This window comes from Scyliorhinus canicula, chromosome 15, assembly GCF_902713615.1.
Source record: "Scyliorhinus canicula chromosome 15, sScyCan1.1, whole genome shotgun sequence".
NCBI classification, from domain to species: domain Eukaryota; kingdom Metazoa; phylum Chordata; class Chondrichthyes; order Carcharhiniformes; family Scyliorhinidae; genus Scyliorhinus; species Scyliorhinus canicula.
The window spans coordinates 4538614-4554204 of record NC_052160.1 but is presented as its reverse complement, the minus strand read 5'-3'; the positions used below and the strand labels follow the sequence as shown (position 1 = coordinate 4554204).

Here is a 15591-nt window from a genome sequence, read left to right as displayed (position 1 = left end):
TCATTTGAAGCCTACTTGGGACAATAAGTGGTTGTTGTCATCATCATCATCATGTCTCTCCTCTTTTCCCCCCCCCCCCTTGCCAAAAATCTAAATTGTTGAGGCAAGATAGCTTTATTATCCAAGGGGGGCAGGCACAATACATGAACATCGTGGATGTTTACAGCATCTCGCCCAGTTTCTATCCCTAAACTAGTCCCACTTGCCCACAATTGGCCCATATCCTGCCCATGTAACTAACTGCTGATGGAACAGATGCCCGTCTGCATTGGCTAATAACGTAGAAGGAGAAAGAGAAACAAAATGCCGAAATACTCAGCAGGTCGGCAGCATCTATGGGGAGGGAAGCAGTTACTATTTTGAGTTGAATGTCTCTTCAGAATATAGGAAGAAAAAAAATAGATGAGCACAAATTATAAATGCTTTTTAAATAAAGAAGGAATAAAATGCATAGAGGAAGGAAATCAAATTGACCACTTGAGAAGGAGCGATAAAAGAACAAGGTATTATCTTTTTGGCAAAAGGCTTCAGGGGAAGGGAGTGGTTCTGTAGGAAGGAAAGGTTGTGATGCTTGGTGTTGGAAATAAACTTGGGGGAATTAGATATAATGTTATGGAGATCTGGATTTTAATGGCAGGAACAAATGTGCTTGTGGGCCGGAGTGGAAAATAAATATTAGGTTATAGTATTTTTTAGGAGTACAGAAGTCCATTGGTAAGGGAGAGAAAGAATGTTTTGGAGAGAACAGGCTGACTCTTGTGTTTCACCATCAAAGGGAGATTCGCTTTCGTGAGTTGTACCACGGCCCCCCCCCCCCCCACCACAAATGGCGCGCGCGCACACAGCGGTTGTGCTATCAAATGTGCAGCGAGTAATTTGAGAGACAACTCGGTGAGAGAAGCATGCTAGGGCGAGCAGGTGACTTTGGACTGTGGCTTGTTAAAGCTTTGAACTGGGGTTTCCTTCCTGCCTGAGTCTGTTGATGCTTCAGCACAAAATTGGTGCAAATGTTCAGGTTTTGTGTCTACCAGGTTGGTAGAAGAATCACTAAATGAACTATGTTTGCCTTTTGTCTAACAGTTGGAGGAGATGGGGAAGGTGCGTTACATTTTGTTCCAATACCAGCTGACCTCTTTCCCCATTCAGAGTGTGTTGCACGTTCTGGTGAGTGTGCTTTACACTCAATTGGCTCTGTTTTATTCCTTAGCTCTCGAGTAGCCAGGTATCTTTATGATACCACCACGAGCTTCAAGTTCAGATCAATGACTCAATACACCAATTAGTAAGGTTCAAAATAAGACGCGTTTACTAATACACAGTTATTCGCTACTCATGCATATAATACTAAAATACTAAACTATTCCTACCACTAATAGGCCAATACTTATCTGGATAAGTGAACCCGCCGGATCAGGGAACAATGGCCTCTTGCTCTGTACTGTATCTGCAGGCTTCCAGCTGGTATGGACTAAGGGGTCAGGAGTGTCTATCTCGTAGCGTGCATTGTATGACACTTACTTGGTGGTACAGCAATTGGCCAGGCCTCTCCTCCTTGCGGTCAAGTTCGTTGAGAGCTGCTGAGGTGTTCTGCTGGGAGGGCCAGCTAAGAGAGCGAACTGGACTTGGGACCTGACTTTTATAGGTCCCAGGGCTTTGCGCCCTTTTGGGGCACATGTGGGGGGGGGTTTCCAAAAGTAACCGTGTCTGGAACCTGCTTTCGCCAGTGCGTCTGCTTCACGTTCCTGGATGGGGAAGAACGGTGGTGACTTCTAACTTTTATTATCCCAAAGGTCCTGTCCTTTGCCTTCGCCGTATGTCTGAGTAATGGGGCTGATGGGAGGGGCTTACCGTCTGCGGAAACAAAACCTCTTGTCTTCCACAGGGGTAGAAACTCCGTTAAACTGTTGCAGACATATAGTCTATCCGAATATATATCTGCCGGGCTGGGGAACGAATCTAGGTGGTCCACTAAATATGCGATTGCAGCTAGTTCTGCTGCCTGCGCGCCTAAATGACCTGGAAGTTGCAATGCTGTCTCCCAAGAGCGCGGCCCTGCGCACCCTCCACCTGTATACCGCGTCCAGTAATACGTTTGCCATCTAAAACGGTGGATGAACCATCCACATAAATCCTCAGAGGTGCGCACGTGTCTGTGTGTTGGGGGCACTGGGGTGAACTTCCTATCTTCCTGGGGGGGGGGCATTTTTGCGATAAAGGGTCCTGTATTGTGAAGTGGGGATATTATATCTCACTCATGGGGTGTTCCTGGGTACTGGAGGTTACCTGCCAAAAAAGCGTCTTTTTGTCCGTTTCACAGTGATGTCCCGTCCCTGCAAAAGAAGGGTCCATCTCGCTGCTCTGATTTGACTAACTGAACCGTCCTTCAGTCGTCTGTCTAATAGAAGGTGTGTGTTCGGTCAGAATCGTGATGGGGTTCAGTCCGGTAATGTAAGAGAAATACTGCACTGCCCAGAATACTGCGAGCAGGTGCCTTTCGCAGGCTGAAAATCCTTGCTCTACTGGACCTAAGATTCTGGAGGCATAAGCCACTGGTCTTAGCTGCTCGTGCCGTTCCTGAAGGAGCACGGCCGAGAGGGTCAGATCTGTGCTTTCTACCTCCATTGCATAGGGGGAAAGTGGGTCTGGAACTTGGAGTGCGGGGGCTGCGATAAGGGCTCTTTTTAAATCGTCCACAGCATCTGTATGCTGCGGAAGCCATTCCCAAGGGGCTCCTTTCTTGAGTAGGTCTGAAAGGGGGGCTGCCTTTGTCGTGAAATCGTCAATATGGTTCCGACAGTACTCAACCAGTCCTAAAAACGACCGGAGGGCTGAAACATTTTGGGGAAGGGGCAATTTGACGATAGTCAATTCTTTTGTACTCTATCTCGCGTTTGCCGTGCGTGATGATCGTACCCAAATACATCACTTTACTCTCCAATATTTGGGCCTTTTGGGGTTCACTTTACATCCAATTGTTTGTAGTAGTTCCAGGAGTTCAGACAGAAGCTTGATGTGCTCTGCCTTGGTGTCTGTCTGCAGTAATAGGTCGTCCACATACTGGACCAGACATTCGGGTCGGGAAAATTTTGATAATCCGTTTGCCAGCTGTTGGTGGAAAATGGAGGGGGGAGTTGTGGAAGGCATGTCCACGTGTACTGCTGTCCTTTAAAAGTGAATGCGAATTTTTACTGGCACGCCTTCGCCAATGGGATGGACCAGAAGCCGTTGCTAATGTCCAAAACCATAAAGAATCGTGAATTGAGTCCCTGCTTGAGCATGGTCTCGGGACTTGTTGCTACCGTGGGGGCTACTGCGGGGGTGACTTTATTGAGTTCCCAATAATCGATGGTCAGACGCCATGATCCATCGGGCTTCCTCACTGGCCAAATCGGGGCATTATTAGTTGAGGCTACTGATCGGAGTACGCCCTGCTCTAATAAGATGTCTATAACTTTCGTGATTTCTCCCTCTGCCTCTTGGGGAAATCCGTATTGCCGTTGGGGTCTAGGGTCAGGTCCTGTAATTTGAACAAATCCAGTCACTCTGCCGCAGTCGTGCCTGTGACTGGCAAATGCTGATCTGTTGGTTTTCAAAACTGCCCTAACCTGTTTGTCCGTGCTGAGCATGGTCGGATCAAAACCATACTCTCCGACTGCGCTAATCCTGTTTTCGTACTCTCCTACTGTGAGCGTTGCGGGGGCTCTTTCTGATCTTGCCATTCGCCAGACACACTGATTGACTGGGTCGAACGACAGGCTGTGTGCATTCATAAAATCAATGCCTAGTATGTGTTCTGCTGTATGGGGCAAATCTACTATAACAATGGGGTGTCAGTTGGTAATGGTCCCTAGCTGAATGGGTACAGGGGCTGTAATGTGTCCCTGCTGTGAGTGGCCTGTAAAGCCGCTGAGTGTTATTGTGGTTGTAGTGGGCCACGTGTCTGCCTGTGGTGTAGTGGAGGAATTTATGGTCGTGCGGGACCCTCCTGTGTCCCAGAGTAATTCTATCGGCTTTCCCCGTATTTTTGCTGTGACTACCGGTCGTCCGGACCTGTCCCAAAGGGTGTCACAGACCCAAGTGGGGGAGCCTGAAAACAGTCAGTCTGTTCCGTCCACATTTGTCTGTCCTGAATGAGTCCCTATACTGTGAATGGGCTTTGCTCTATTTCTGTTCAGAGTGCCTGTCTGTTGGCCTCTGAGATTTCTGCGGGGTGTAGCATTTTTTTGCAAAATGTCCTAAATGACCACAGTTAAAACATTCCTGTGGCTTCTGTGGGGGGTTGTTCTTTCCTTCATTCACCCAGGCGGGGTTTTGGTGCGCTCACTCCCTGAATATCTGCCTCTGTCTGCTGATCTTCGGGTTTCCTAACTGTGGGTTTACTCTGTACAATTTGCTCCCAAGAGCGGGACAACCTTTTTAGTACCCATTTCTCATGTGCGTCTTCCGATGGGTCATAATCCGTGCACTGGTTCTGTCCTCCCTCTGTGGCATGGGAGATAAGGGTGCGGGTCCATTTAGCCATGTTGTCTGGGGTTAGATGGGTGCGATCTAAGTGCCCAAATACTGCCGTGAAATGTATCCACAGCCTTCCTGCAAATGCTGTGGGGTGCTCGGTCTTTTGTCTACACTTGTTCAGGCCTTCTACGGGGTCACCTCTGTTATATCCTATCGCATCGAGGAACGATGTATGCATCTCTTCTAGGCTGCCTCCTCCAACGTTCTGTGGGTCTAAAAGGGCTGCTACCACTGAGGGGGTCTACACTTCAAACAGTGAGCTTTACATGCTTGCGCTCATCCAGGTCGTACATGGTCGCCTGTTGCTTTACTCTCGCGAAGAATTGGTGGGGGTCTGAGGTGGGGAGGAACGGTGTGATTTTGGCACATGCGTCCCGTAATTGGGTCACGGTTAAGGGGGTGGTATAAGTGAAATCTGGTGCGCCGTCTGCGGATGCTTTGCGTTGGGTGGTGACTGGATTCATGGGTGCTGGTACTATCTGTTCTGTGGGGGGTTGGGGTGCTTTCCTCTTCTGCTGCGTTTCTAGCGCACATGTTCCCTGAACATATCGCTGTGCTGTCTCATTCAATTCCTGCCAATCTGGGCCATTTTTTTCAACTAATTGTGTCCCAAATGTGATTTGGAACCCATTTTGAACAGAGAGCAGAGATTGTAGTTCCGCAATCTGCTTTCGGCATTTAGCGTGGTCCTCTGAGCTTTGCCTTTGCTCAGTGGTGGCAGCATGGAGTGCTCTTAAAGCTGCCTTCAGGTCGCTGCATTGCTTCTGCAATGCCTCTACCTGCGTCTTGGTTTCCTCTCTTATCAAGACTGCGCGCTGCATATCCTGATAGGCCTTTTCATATTGTGTTTGGGAGCTGTTTAAGTGCGCCAGACAAGACTGATGTGCCCTCTTGGCATCATCCACCTCTATGTCTTTTGCTGCAAGCCTCCGTCTCAACTCTCTATTCTCTCTCTACACCACTGACGTCCACTTTACTCATCCTATTTCTCTCTTCTAAATCTGCGCGGAGCGTCCTGACGACCTCCTCTGCCTCGCAATTGTGCCAAACAGGACGCAATTGCCATTGGCTTACGTGCTTTACTCTAACTCTTTTTATGTATCTCGCACAGGTTCTCCCACCAATTATGTCCTATACTGCCGGGACCTGTTTCCTCATTCGAACAGAATTCGCTCCAAAGGGGCCATCCTTTCCCTTTGAGGTATTTTCTGATCTCCAGTTCCCAAACGGGACACTGTCCTACTCTGCTGCTGGTCGCTGAGAGCTGCTGAGGTGTTCTGCTGGGAGGGCCAGCTAAGAGAACGAACTGGAGTTGGGACCTGACTTTTATAGGTCCCAGGGGCTTTGCGCCCTTTTTGGGCGAACCCCGAGCTTACTGTTAATCGATTGGATCTCATACCAATCGATTGGTATGAATCCCCCCCCCCCAATACTGAGGCTGTCCCTCGATCGCAGGGAGTTCTTCCTGGCTTGTTTGTCTCCTTTGTTTCAGACTCCCGTTGGCGCCGGGAAGTCTGACCTGCTATAGAATGTCCCAAATGTAGCTAATCGTTGTATCCATTGTTCCTGGGGCTCGCTTCATTAATATGCAAACTGCTGGTTTCGGTGCTGTCTGCTTTCTTTGCAGACAGAATACACAGGAAGATTCTGCAACCTGCTTGTCTTTCTTAAAGTGTCCAGTTTTCCCTGCGTGCTTTGTAAATCGCCATTTTGAGTCGGGAAGTGGCCAACTTCGGCGGCTACAAGTGATCTCGGTGAATAATTTCCCTCTATATACATCTGTATATACTTCATACTTTGATGGTCCTAATATTTGGATAGAGTAGTTTTATTTTTATTCTTGGCACCTGGTTGATACAAGGAAGTTTGAATTGCTTTATTGCATATCTGTAGTTGCTTTGAAAGTGGTGGTGGATTGCAACTACAGCTTTCAGCCCAAATTTAATCTCTCTAGTAATTTTGCTGCTGTTCCCCATTAAAGCAATCGCTTAATTTGGGCATAAAAATCCATGTGGTTCACTAATGTCCTTTTAGGGAAGGAAATCTATTGCCCCTATCTGGCATGGCCTACATGTGACTCCAGACCCACAACCCCCTCAAGAGCAATTGGGAATGGGCAATAAATACTGGCACAACTGGCTAAGCCCACATCCCATGAATGAATAAAAAGTAAAAAATCTCCCTGACAACGTACTCTGTCCGTAAAGCAACAATTTGTGTAGAAGATGATCCAAAGTTCTGACGTGTTCCATTGATAAAACTAAGGATCTGAATAATTTTGATGGGGGGGAAAAAAAAATCACAAGATAATTTCAAATTTGGGTAATCCCTCTTTCCGACGGTATTGGACAACCTGTGATGTTTTTGACCAGGTAACACATGATGGGGTAATGTGGGAATTAACAGCACAAACCGATTCTATGGCCCAGGCGTTGCAGCGAGCAGCAAAGGATGAGGGCTGCCTGTTGTCGCAATGCTGGCAATTGTCTTTTCAGCAATAACGTTTGTGTCTGATGCAGCACAGCATTCTCTTCCTCTCCTCCTCTCCTCCTCGCTCCTCTCCTCTACTCTCTCTCTCCTCAGGGATGTGGGGTATATGTGAGTAGTGCCACCAACAGCATGGTGCTTCAACCAATCAGATCAAAAAATCTTCCAAGCGTATAATTCGGATTTAAATCGAATAAAACAGAGGAAAAAGAAAAACACGATTGAGACACGGGAATTTTCTTAATCAGCACATTAACCTCTGAAAGAACGAGATGCCACACTTAAAGTGCATTTTCTGTTCCAGAACCTGTTTGACAGTAATTATGACTTTGTTAAGGATTGACTTATTCCTGAATGCAATGACCCTATCTTCTGCCTTTAGTGGATGAGTATGGACTTTATTCTGTTAGATGAATTTCAATGCTGTGTTTATTGGCAAGGCACTCGTTTCAGAGTCTGTCTAGTGCCAGTTTACTCCAATGTGACACAGGGTTGGTCAAATCATATATTTTGAGACTTGTCTATTTTGAGATGCAGTTGCCATCCGTGCACAGCGTGTGGAGGAGCAAGTTAGCTCAGACCACAAACTTCTGATTTCAGTGCATGTGCAGCTAAACGTACCCAAATTGGTAGGGGAATGTAGTTGACTTCATTTATCCTCAATGCATTTGTAAGATATGTATAGGGAAAGGGAGTACTTTGCTAATTGTTGCTTAAATGACCATTTGTCGTGCTGAAGTATTAAGGGATAAACATTTGCAAATACATTTTATTTTATTTTTCCAGGCGCTGGAGTCCAAGCTTGCATCCTGTAGGAATTTTGTCTGGGTTCAATCTCCAAACCGAGCGACTTTGCCATCCACTCCGAATGGAAACTGCACAATAAAAGACAGCAATGATAACCGGGTGACCAATACCAATTTACCCCAATATGACAAAGGGTTGGTAAAATCATGTTTTTATCAGACTTGTATTTTGAGATGCAGTTGTTACAAGTGCACAACACTGTACAGCAGATGTGAATGACTAAATAGTTGAATATATGGTACCTTGGAAGCTGTGTTAGATCAGTGCCCATTCCTGAATTTAAAAAAAACATTTATACAAGCTCATATTCGCAATCCATCAATAGAGGGGGAAATAACTCTCATTGACTGATAGTGTCTTGAATGTAATAAGTGTTCTAAGTTGCTTTAGCGGTAGAGCGAAAAGATGGACATGAAAGAGGAGGAAACCCAAAGTTTGGTCAGAAATGGGTTTTAAGCAAGTGTTTTGAGAGAAGTCCAGGGTATGTTCATGGTTCTGAAAGTTGGATATGAACAATATAGGACAGGTTAGCAATAGGGAGTAGCTAATATTTGGAGAGACCAGGATACATTTAAGGACCTGAATGCATGTAAATTGGTGAGGGCAGGTGATGGGTGAGCAAGGCTTAGTGCAGTGTAGGATTCAGCAGTAGAGTTCGGAATAAGTTGAAGTTTATTCACTGAAGCATGGGAGGCTGACCAGCAGAACACCAGTAACTGATGCAAAGGTGAGTTTTAATGGCTGATGAATTGAGATGGAGGCAGGGGGAACTAGGTGACCTTTGTGATGGGAGGCAAGATGGTTCTGGAAGCGTGACACTGGGTAGAGTGAGACTTTTCTAGTACTGTATATGTGTCTGCATCAAATACGATCTGGACAACATTAAATTATAGACAACAAAACTATCCCAAGTTTCAGGCAATGACTATCTCCCCATAACCACTCAATGACTCTTGCATCCTTGAGACACCCACCAACATCCTTTGGGTTACCATTGTCTGTGGGTTACTATTGTCTGTAAGATGAACTGGACTGGCCATCTGAATACTGGATCTACAAGGGCACATCTGAGGCTTTGAATTCTGTGGTGAATAACTCTCTTGCTGACTCCCCAAAAGCTACTGAAGTGCAGGGTGACAGTGGGAGGATGTGAAGTTGCTGGCAGAGCCTGAGTGTGGCATAGATATTCTTGAACTGAACTTGAAGTTTACCTAAGACTGGATGTCTTCACCGCTTTGAAGCAATAAAGGGTTTGTGGGAGGTTGTTGAGGTGGAACTTTGTCAGCAGCAAATATGTAGAAACTGTCTTGGAGTGTTGCTAACATGTTGCTGAATGCGAATAGTTGGCCAAGGGTGGGTGTGTGTGGTGGAAAGAGAAGCTGTTGAGAGATACATTCTGACTATCGATAGTCAAGTGCAATCGAACAAGGGCAGTGCCAACAGATTGCAACTTACAGGAAGCTGGGGAGGATGAGGTGAAACATCGCATTGCAATCTGGGAATGTGACCATTTCAATACTGTGGTCGAGGCAGGAATGAGATTGTAGAGAAAGGAGGAGACAGCACGTTTAGAATTTGGAAGGTGCTGAAACTCTGCTATTGGATAGTTACATTTGCTGTATTATCGTATGTTACATAGCTTGTTAAGTTGCACATGTTACATAGCTGATTAAGTTGCACTTCAATCCCGAAAAGCTCATGAGGTGAACACTTGTATTTAATTGCATATTCTGCTGCCCATTAGGCAGCATCTACTTAAATGTTTCATTCATGATCATGTTAATAAACAGTAAAACCTCTTGATAGATTTCTTAGTTCCAATCTTCTCCAGAAAAATACTCCACTTTGATTTAGTGCATAACTTTATTTGCCTTGACTGAATGGGAAAGGTCACCACACGCAGGAGGTGGGTGGCCAGAATTTAGAGTCATTAACGGCACAGGGGGCCATTCAGCCCATTGAGACCTTGCTGGCCCCCATGAGCAATGCAGTCAGTACCACTCCTTGCCTGGTCTCAGTAACTCTGCAAACTTCCGTTTGTTCATCCCATTCTCCTTTTGAAATCATAGATTCTTTCCACGTCCTCCACCCTCTTGGGTAGGGAGTTCCAGGTCATTTCCACTCGGGGCCTGGCCTGCTGTCACTGGGCCATGTGTTTTTAGTCTGAATGTGACATGGTGTGAAATGGTTGACAATGGACCAGTAATACTGGTAGAGAATGCTGTTTAATCTGGGATGTGTATAAAAAGTGTTCAAATTGCCAATGGAACACTGGAATTGCTAGACAGAAACAGACCAAGGTCCATCTAATTCAACTTCTTCTATCCTGGTAGTCGCATGATACAACAATAGTGGAGTTGTTGACTAATTATGGTAATCAATCTATCAACAGATACCAACATAAGGCAAGAAAATCTCCTATGGTGGAAAGCTTTGGGAACTGTAGATCCAAAGTCGTCTGTTCCCCTCAAGCGTAAAACCCGTGCAACCGATGTAATGTCCTGTCTCAAATGACTCATTCTGTATTGCGAATATTGTTTTGATATGTGTTGTATTCCTAGGTTAGCCAAAAGGCTGGAGTTTGGAACACTTGCCTCGAAGGTCTGCGCACAAGCAACTGCGTCACCACAGGGTGTAGTCAAAATCTTGCTCTGAGCATGGTAATTTTTTCTAAAAATGTTTTATAAATGGATATTTTTATAACCGAGCCCTGTAGCTTTCAGTGGGAAAGTAAGTAAAAGGAACATTTTTTTTTTTTTTGCTGAAGCAAGTCAAAGTTTAGTTTCTTTTTTGATGAAAGCTAAAAATAGGTTTTTCTTTCATATTGAAGGTGTTTGGCCCATATTTTAGACTATATTTAGAAGCTCTGTTCCACTGGAGATGTGGGATGGAGAGCTCATTAAAGAGGGTGGATGTGTAATCAGAGAATTGGAAATTGGCAATTAACAGTGGAGTCTTTTGGCTTCCATTTTGTGCATTTAGACAGTTTGAGCGATGTTACAGTGCCTACCTTCTAGCAGACTAACAGGGAAACTGGCTAATTGGGTGGGGGGGAAATAACTATCTTGAGGAATCGATGGCCTGCAAATTGAGCATTCCTGTGTTATAGCATTATAGCTCATTGATTTGGCTCCTTGGTAACTGAGAGCGTAGCATTTTAGTACTTTTGAAACTATTGGATTGAAATTGAGTCCATTAATTTGCATTTAATCCAACATCATAACCACTGGGACTTGTATAATGATGGTGGATTAAAGTAAAGTAACTCCTGAAGGTTCTGTTACATTTAGTTATTTTACTTCCCTGAGCCTTGCATGGTGACCTCAGTTTACTTATCCCAAATACCTTAAGACTGGAATTACTGTGCATCAGGAGAATTGTATAATGCACCAGTTCTGTACATTCTTTGCACCCTCGTGGCTGAAGGTTAAAGTTGTTTATAATATGTAAGACACATTTCACAAACATGTAACTTTTACTTCTGTATACCAATTTATGTTGTATAGTCGAAAATGCCTTTCTATATCGACTTCAGTTTTATTTATGCAATGCCTGTGTTAGCATAGCAGTCAACACTTCTGATTTCACCTTTGTAAATATTTATTCTGTCACCTGTTCATCTATCTTGGAAACTCCCGTGGATGTCCAAGTTTGTCCTATTGCTTTAAATGCATATGTTTCCAAAATTATTCCTGTGCTTTATGCAAAAACTCTGTACTCAAGTGTGTGGAACTTTTTTTTTAAAAAAAGCACATCCATTTACTATATATGCTGAACTGGGGTACTTTGTTTCAAAAACCCTTGGGATAGAAGGGCTATTGAACTGGTTGCTGAATTACTAGTTTTAGTTTGCGTGTGAATACTCATCGATGAGCGTTATTAGGACATTTTCGTGAGTGAAATATATCTGTGATATGATGCTACTGGTACAGCGTTCTGTTACTATACCCCCCGTTACTGCTTATAACTAGAGACATATGTTCGACAATTGACTCAAAGCTGAATTTACTGAAGAATCACATGTAGCTCCAAAGTTCTCGTCTTGTGTTCTGTCAAATTGAGTGCATAGGAAATGTACCAGGTCAATTGGTGTCATGGTTTGGAGGAGGTGAGATTTAGTGCTGGTGTCGGAGAAGTTTGCAGATTAATATTGATTTTAATCTGTCCAGAGGGATGACTTTCTTCGTATTGTTACATTTTGAGCTGAGAATGACTTTGTAGAAGTGTTAAGTAAATAAAGGACAAATTGTAGACTGAATAGTGCCTTAATGATCATAGTGCCTTTTGGTTATGGCTGAATAGGTTGGGATCCTGTATCGTTCTCCGTTTGGCTGACTAGTTGATTATGTACCATACAAAAAGTGGTTAATTTAAGGATTTAACCCTAATGAACAATAATCCAACTAACTTCTGATGGACATTAATTCATGATTTATGCTGCAGTTAGGGAGAAAGTCACTTCATGGTTTTAATCCTAGCACTAGTAAACTATTAGCTGACGGCACATTTTCTCAAAGCTCAACCCTTGGGAGGACTGTCTCGTTCATGACTGGATAAAACCACAGGCTGTCAGAATGAGGGGGTTGTTTTCTGGTCAGAAAAGTTGATTAACCAAAGCAATGGGTGCATTTAAGATCACCATGAAGTTTGCTATAATCCTGAGTGGGAGGAACTGCAGCAAGCCCATCTCTTTCCCCAGGGAAGAAGGAAGCTGTTGAGGGGAAAACATTTGTATCCTGAACCAAAACTCTGCTATTTATAGATTTGACCAGTGCAAGCTGGTTCACAGAGAGCCACCCAGTCTTTGAAAGGCTACAGATGCTGTCTCTTGTAGGGACTATTCAGGTTGGACTATGATTCTGTTGAACACATGACCAGATTGATGCCATCTCTGAATTTTGTTTTCGCTCCATGCAGCATGCACTAATATCTTGTCTGTGCAGTTACATTTGAGACTTGGATTATGTAATTGTTTGGTTGCCACTCATTAATAGGTCTCCATGTTGGAGAATGGAATGTTTCCAGATTTATTTGCACCTGGTGCCTGTGTTTGGATCTCTCTCTCTACTGCTGTCTGGTGCTTTAGTTCCAGCATCCTTCACTTGCTGTGACGTTTCCATTTTCCAGGCTGGGTCTCTGTGGGAGCAAATTCAATGTTGAGTTACGGTGATTGGTGCCTCTTCTGTATCTCACCCATAATCTTAAGTGATTGGCTGTGGTAGCAAAGGAAACTTTCCTACAATAAACAGAGGGATGTAGTCATGACCCACAGTTACTATTTGGATGTCCTGCAGCAGGAGGAGTGGTGAATATGTTTTCTTGCAGATAAAGAACGGTAATGATGTTTTCAAGCTTGAAATCCCAGCCTGTGATTTGTGTCGTCTACACCCTTGGGGGGGGGGGGGGGGCACACAGCACCATTATTTAATAAATTGTGAAATCACTGGTAGGGATTGTGAAGGTAACGAGGGAAATGAACTCTTGCAGATTTGGACCTCTGTTTTTACAAAACATTGCCATATCCAAGTTTATAATCCTATGTCTGTAATCTCTGACTGCACTTCTCAACTGAAATAAAATCATCATTCCCCATTTGTTTGCCATTTTTGCATTATTCCAGTTTTTAAATGTGTTTGGGTTTCTCTTTTGCAACAATTTGCAATTCTGATTTAATTGTTCCACTGTCAAATAATCCGACTACCCCTGTTTTCTGGCCTCCAACCCAAAGAATGGCCAAGTTGGATCTACGTTCAACACTAATTGATGTCTTCCAGAATGCAGGTGGGAGAAAATTGTCAAGAAAATGGTTCCATCCAGATGAACTCTACCACCTACATGCAGACAAAAAACATTTTCTCACACAGACCATCAATAATAGATAACCCAATTACATCCTTAAGATTGTCTGTGCTTTGTTTTAAATCTAGTATTGTGGCGTTGAACTGGGTTTATAATGAGCTACCGAGTCCGCAGCCTCTACACCAGCATCCTAACCGGCAATAGGTGGTTAGTTCCACGCCGTTGGGAACTTGGCTGGTCGGGAGCTGAGGATAGCTGGGCAGGCCTCTGGCAATGGCCCCCCAGCAGCGCGGTGTACTCCACACTCATGCTGATTTTCGGGGCCTGGAGATTCACCGGACTGGCACCGGGCACGATTACAGCGTGAAAGTGGATTCCCCGTGCCGGCCCTGATTTTGGCGCAGGGCTGCAGAGAGTCCAGCCCTTGGATTATCTCCATTCAGTATGATTATTAAATATCTCCACTTGGTGAATCCATTCTGCAATTTTTTTGTTCTCTTTTCCCTTGTATTGGCAACGCACCTTTTCTGTTTCCTTTTGAGCTAAGAATTAGTTCTGCCGCTATTTTGGTATCACCTGCGAATTTGGCACCAGTCCCTCCAGGTCTGTACATCTGTCTGCTCCTGCCTGTCCACGGTCCTTTTGTCCAACCAGTCCATCCTGTGTCAATGGTCTACTTCAACCGTCTCCCAACTTTCTCATCTAAATTTACTGTTGTTACCCAACTCTTCACCCTCATAAGTGTGCCTGGTTACCCCTTGAATGTTGTTCATTTCAACCACTCTGGTAGCAAATTACACATTCTCACCACAGTCCAGAACGTTCTTCTGAGTTTCCTATTGGATTTTTTAATGAGTATCATTTTGATGACCACTAAGTTATATTCTCCCCCACAATAACATAGTCATAATTTTAAAGACCTCTGAGATCATCCCTTGGCTGCCTTTTATTTTTCTGACAGGAGATCCAGTTTGTTGATCCTATCAACACAGGCAGCATGGTAGCATTGTGGATAGCACAATTGTTTCACAGCTCCAGTGTCCCAGGTTCGATTCCAGCTTGGGTCGCTGTCTGTGCAGAGTCTGCACATCCTCCCCCTGTGTGCGTGGGTTTCCTCTGGGTGCTCCGGTTTCCTCCCACACGCCAAAGATGTGCAGGTTAGGTGGATTGGCCATGATAAATTGCCCTTTGTGTTGGGTGGGGTTACTGGGTTATGGGGACAGGGTGGAGGTGTTGACCTTGGGTAGGGTGCTCTTTCCAAGAGCCGGTGCAGACTCGATGGGCCGAATGGCCTCCTTCTGCACTGTAAATTCTATGATCTATCCTATTTATACACTCCCATTTCTGCTAACATCCTTGTAAATCTTCTCTCTACCCTCTGAGTGTCTCCAACTCCATTTTATAATATGGTGACTAGAACTGTACACACTACTCAGTGCTAACTAATCTGAGGTTTAACACGGTTTTAGCATAACGTCACTACTTTTCAATTCTATCCCTCCGGAAATAAAATCAAATGCTTGTTTGCTTTGTTTCAGATACATTGCTAATCGGTGGCATGACTTTTAATAATTGTCGTATTTGTACTTTATTAATTTATTCCTCTACCTCAATTTTCAAGTATTAAATAATCTCTCCAAAAATGTGCATTTATCTGAGTTAACCTTTATTTGCATGTTCAACAAGTCTATTAATGCCCTCCTGTGATTTGCAGTCCTCCTTGGTATCAACCAACCTCTTAACTTGGTGTCATCTGAAAATTTAGAAATTGTTTTGGATTTCAACATCCTGTATCCACATCATGAGCTTCCATTTGGATTGAGGTAACTCTGGAGCATATCCATTAATTACTCTCTTAGCAAAGCTTTTCAGAAAGTACCACCAAGGTCCATGGACACTAAATCACACTGTTTTCCCCCCATTTGCGAGGTCTGTTTAACATCGAATGGATGCATGATTTCCCCTTTTTGAAATCTCTGCTGG

General features: G+C 44.3%; 1 protein-coding gene across 4 annotated transcripts in view; it reads left to right on the top strand.

The window, feature by feature from the left end:
• Positions 1–13403, top strand: part of nde1 (nudE neurodevelopment protein 1) — a 43266-nt gene extending 29863 nt beyond the window's left edge. For 3 of the 4 annotated variants that reach the window (XM_038820083.1, XM_038820086.1, XM_038820085.1), the window contains 2 exons: positions 7789–7943; positions 10371–13403. In XM_038820083.1, the coding sequence (XP_038676011.1) occupies positions 7789–7943; positions 10371–10464 (249 nt within the window). In that variant the 3' untranslated portion in view covers positions 10465–13403. Of the gene's footprint in view, positions 1–7788; positions 7944–10201 lie in introns of all 4 variants that reach the window. The other variant, XM_038820084.1, reaches the window with a different exon arrangement.
• Positions 13404–15591: the final 2188 nt, after the last annotated feature.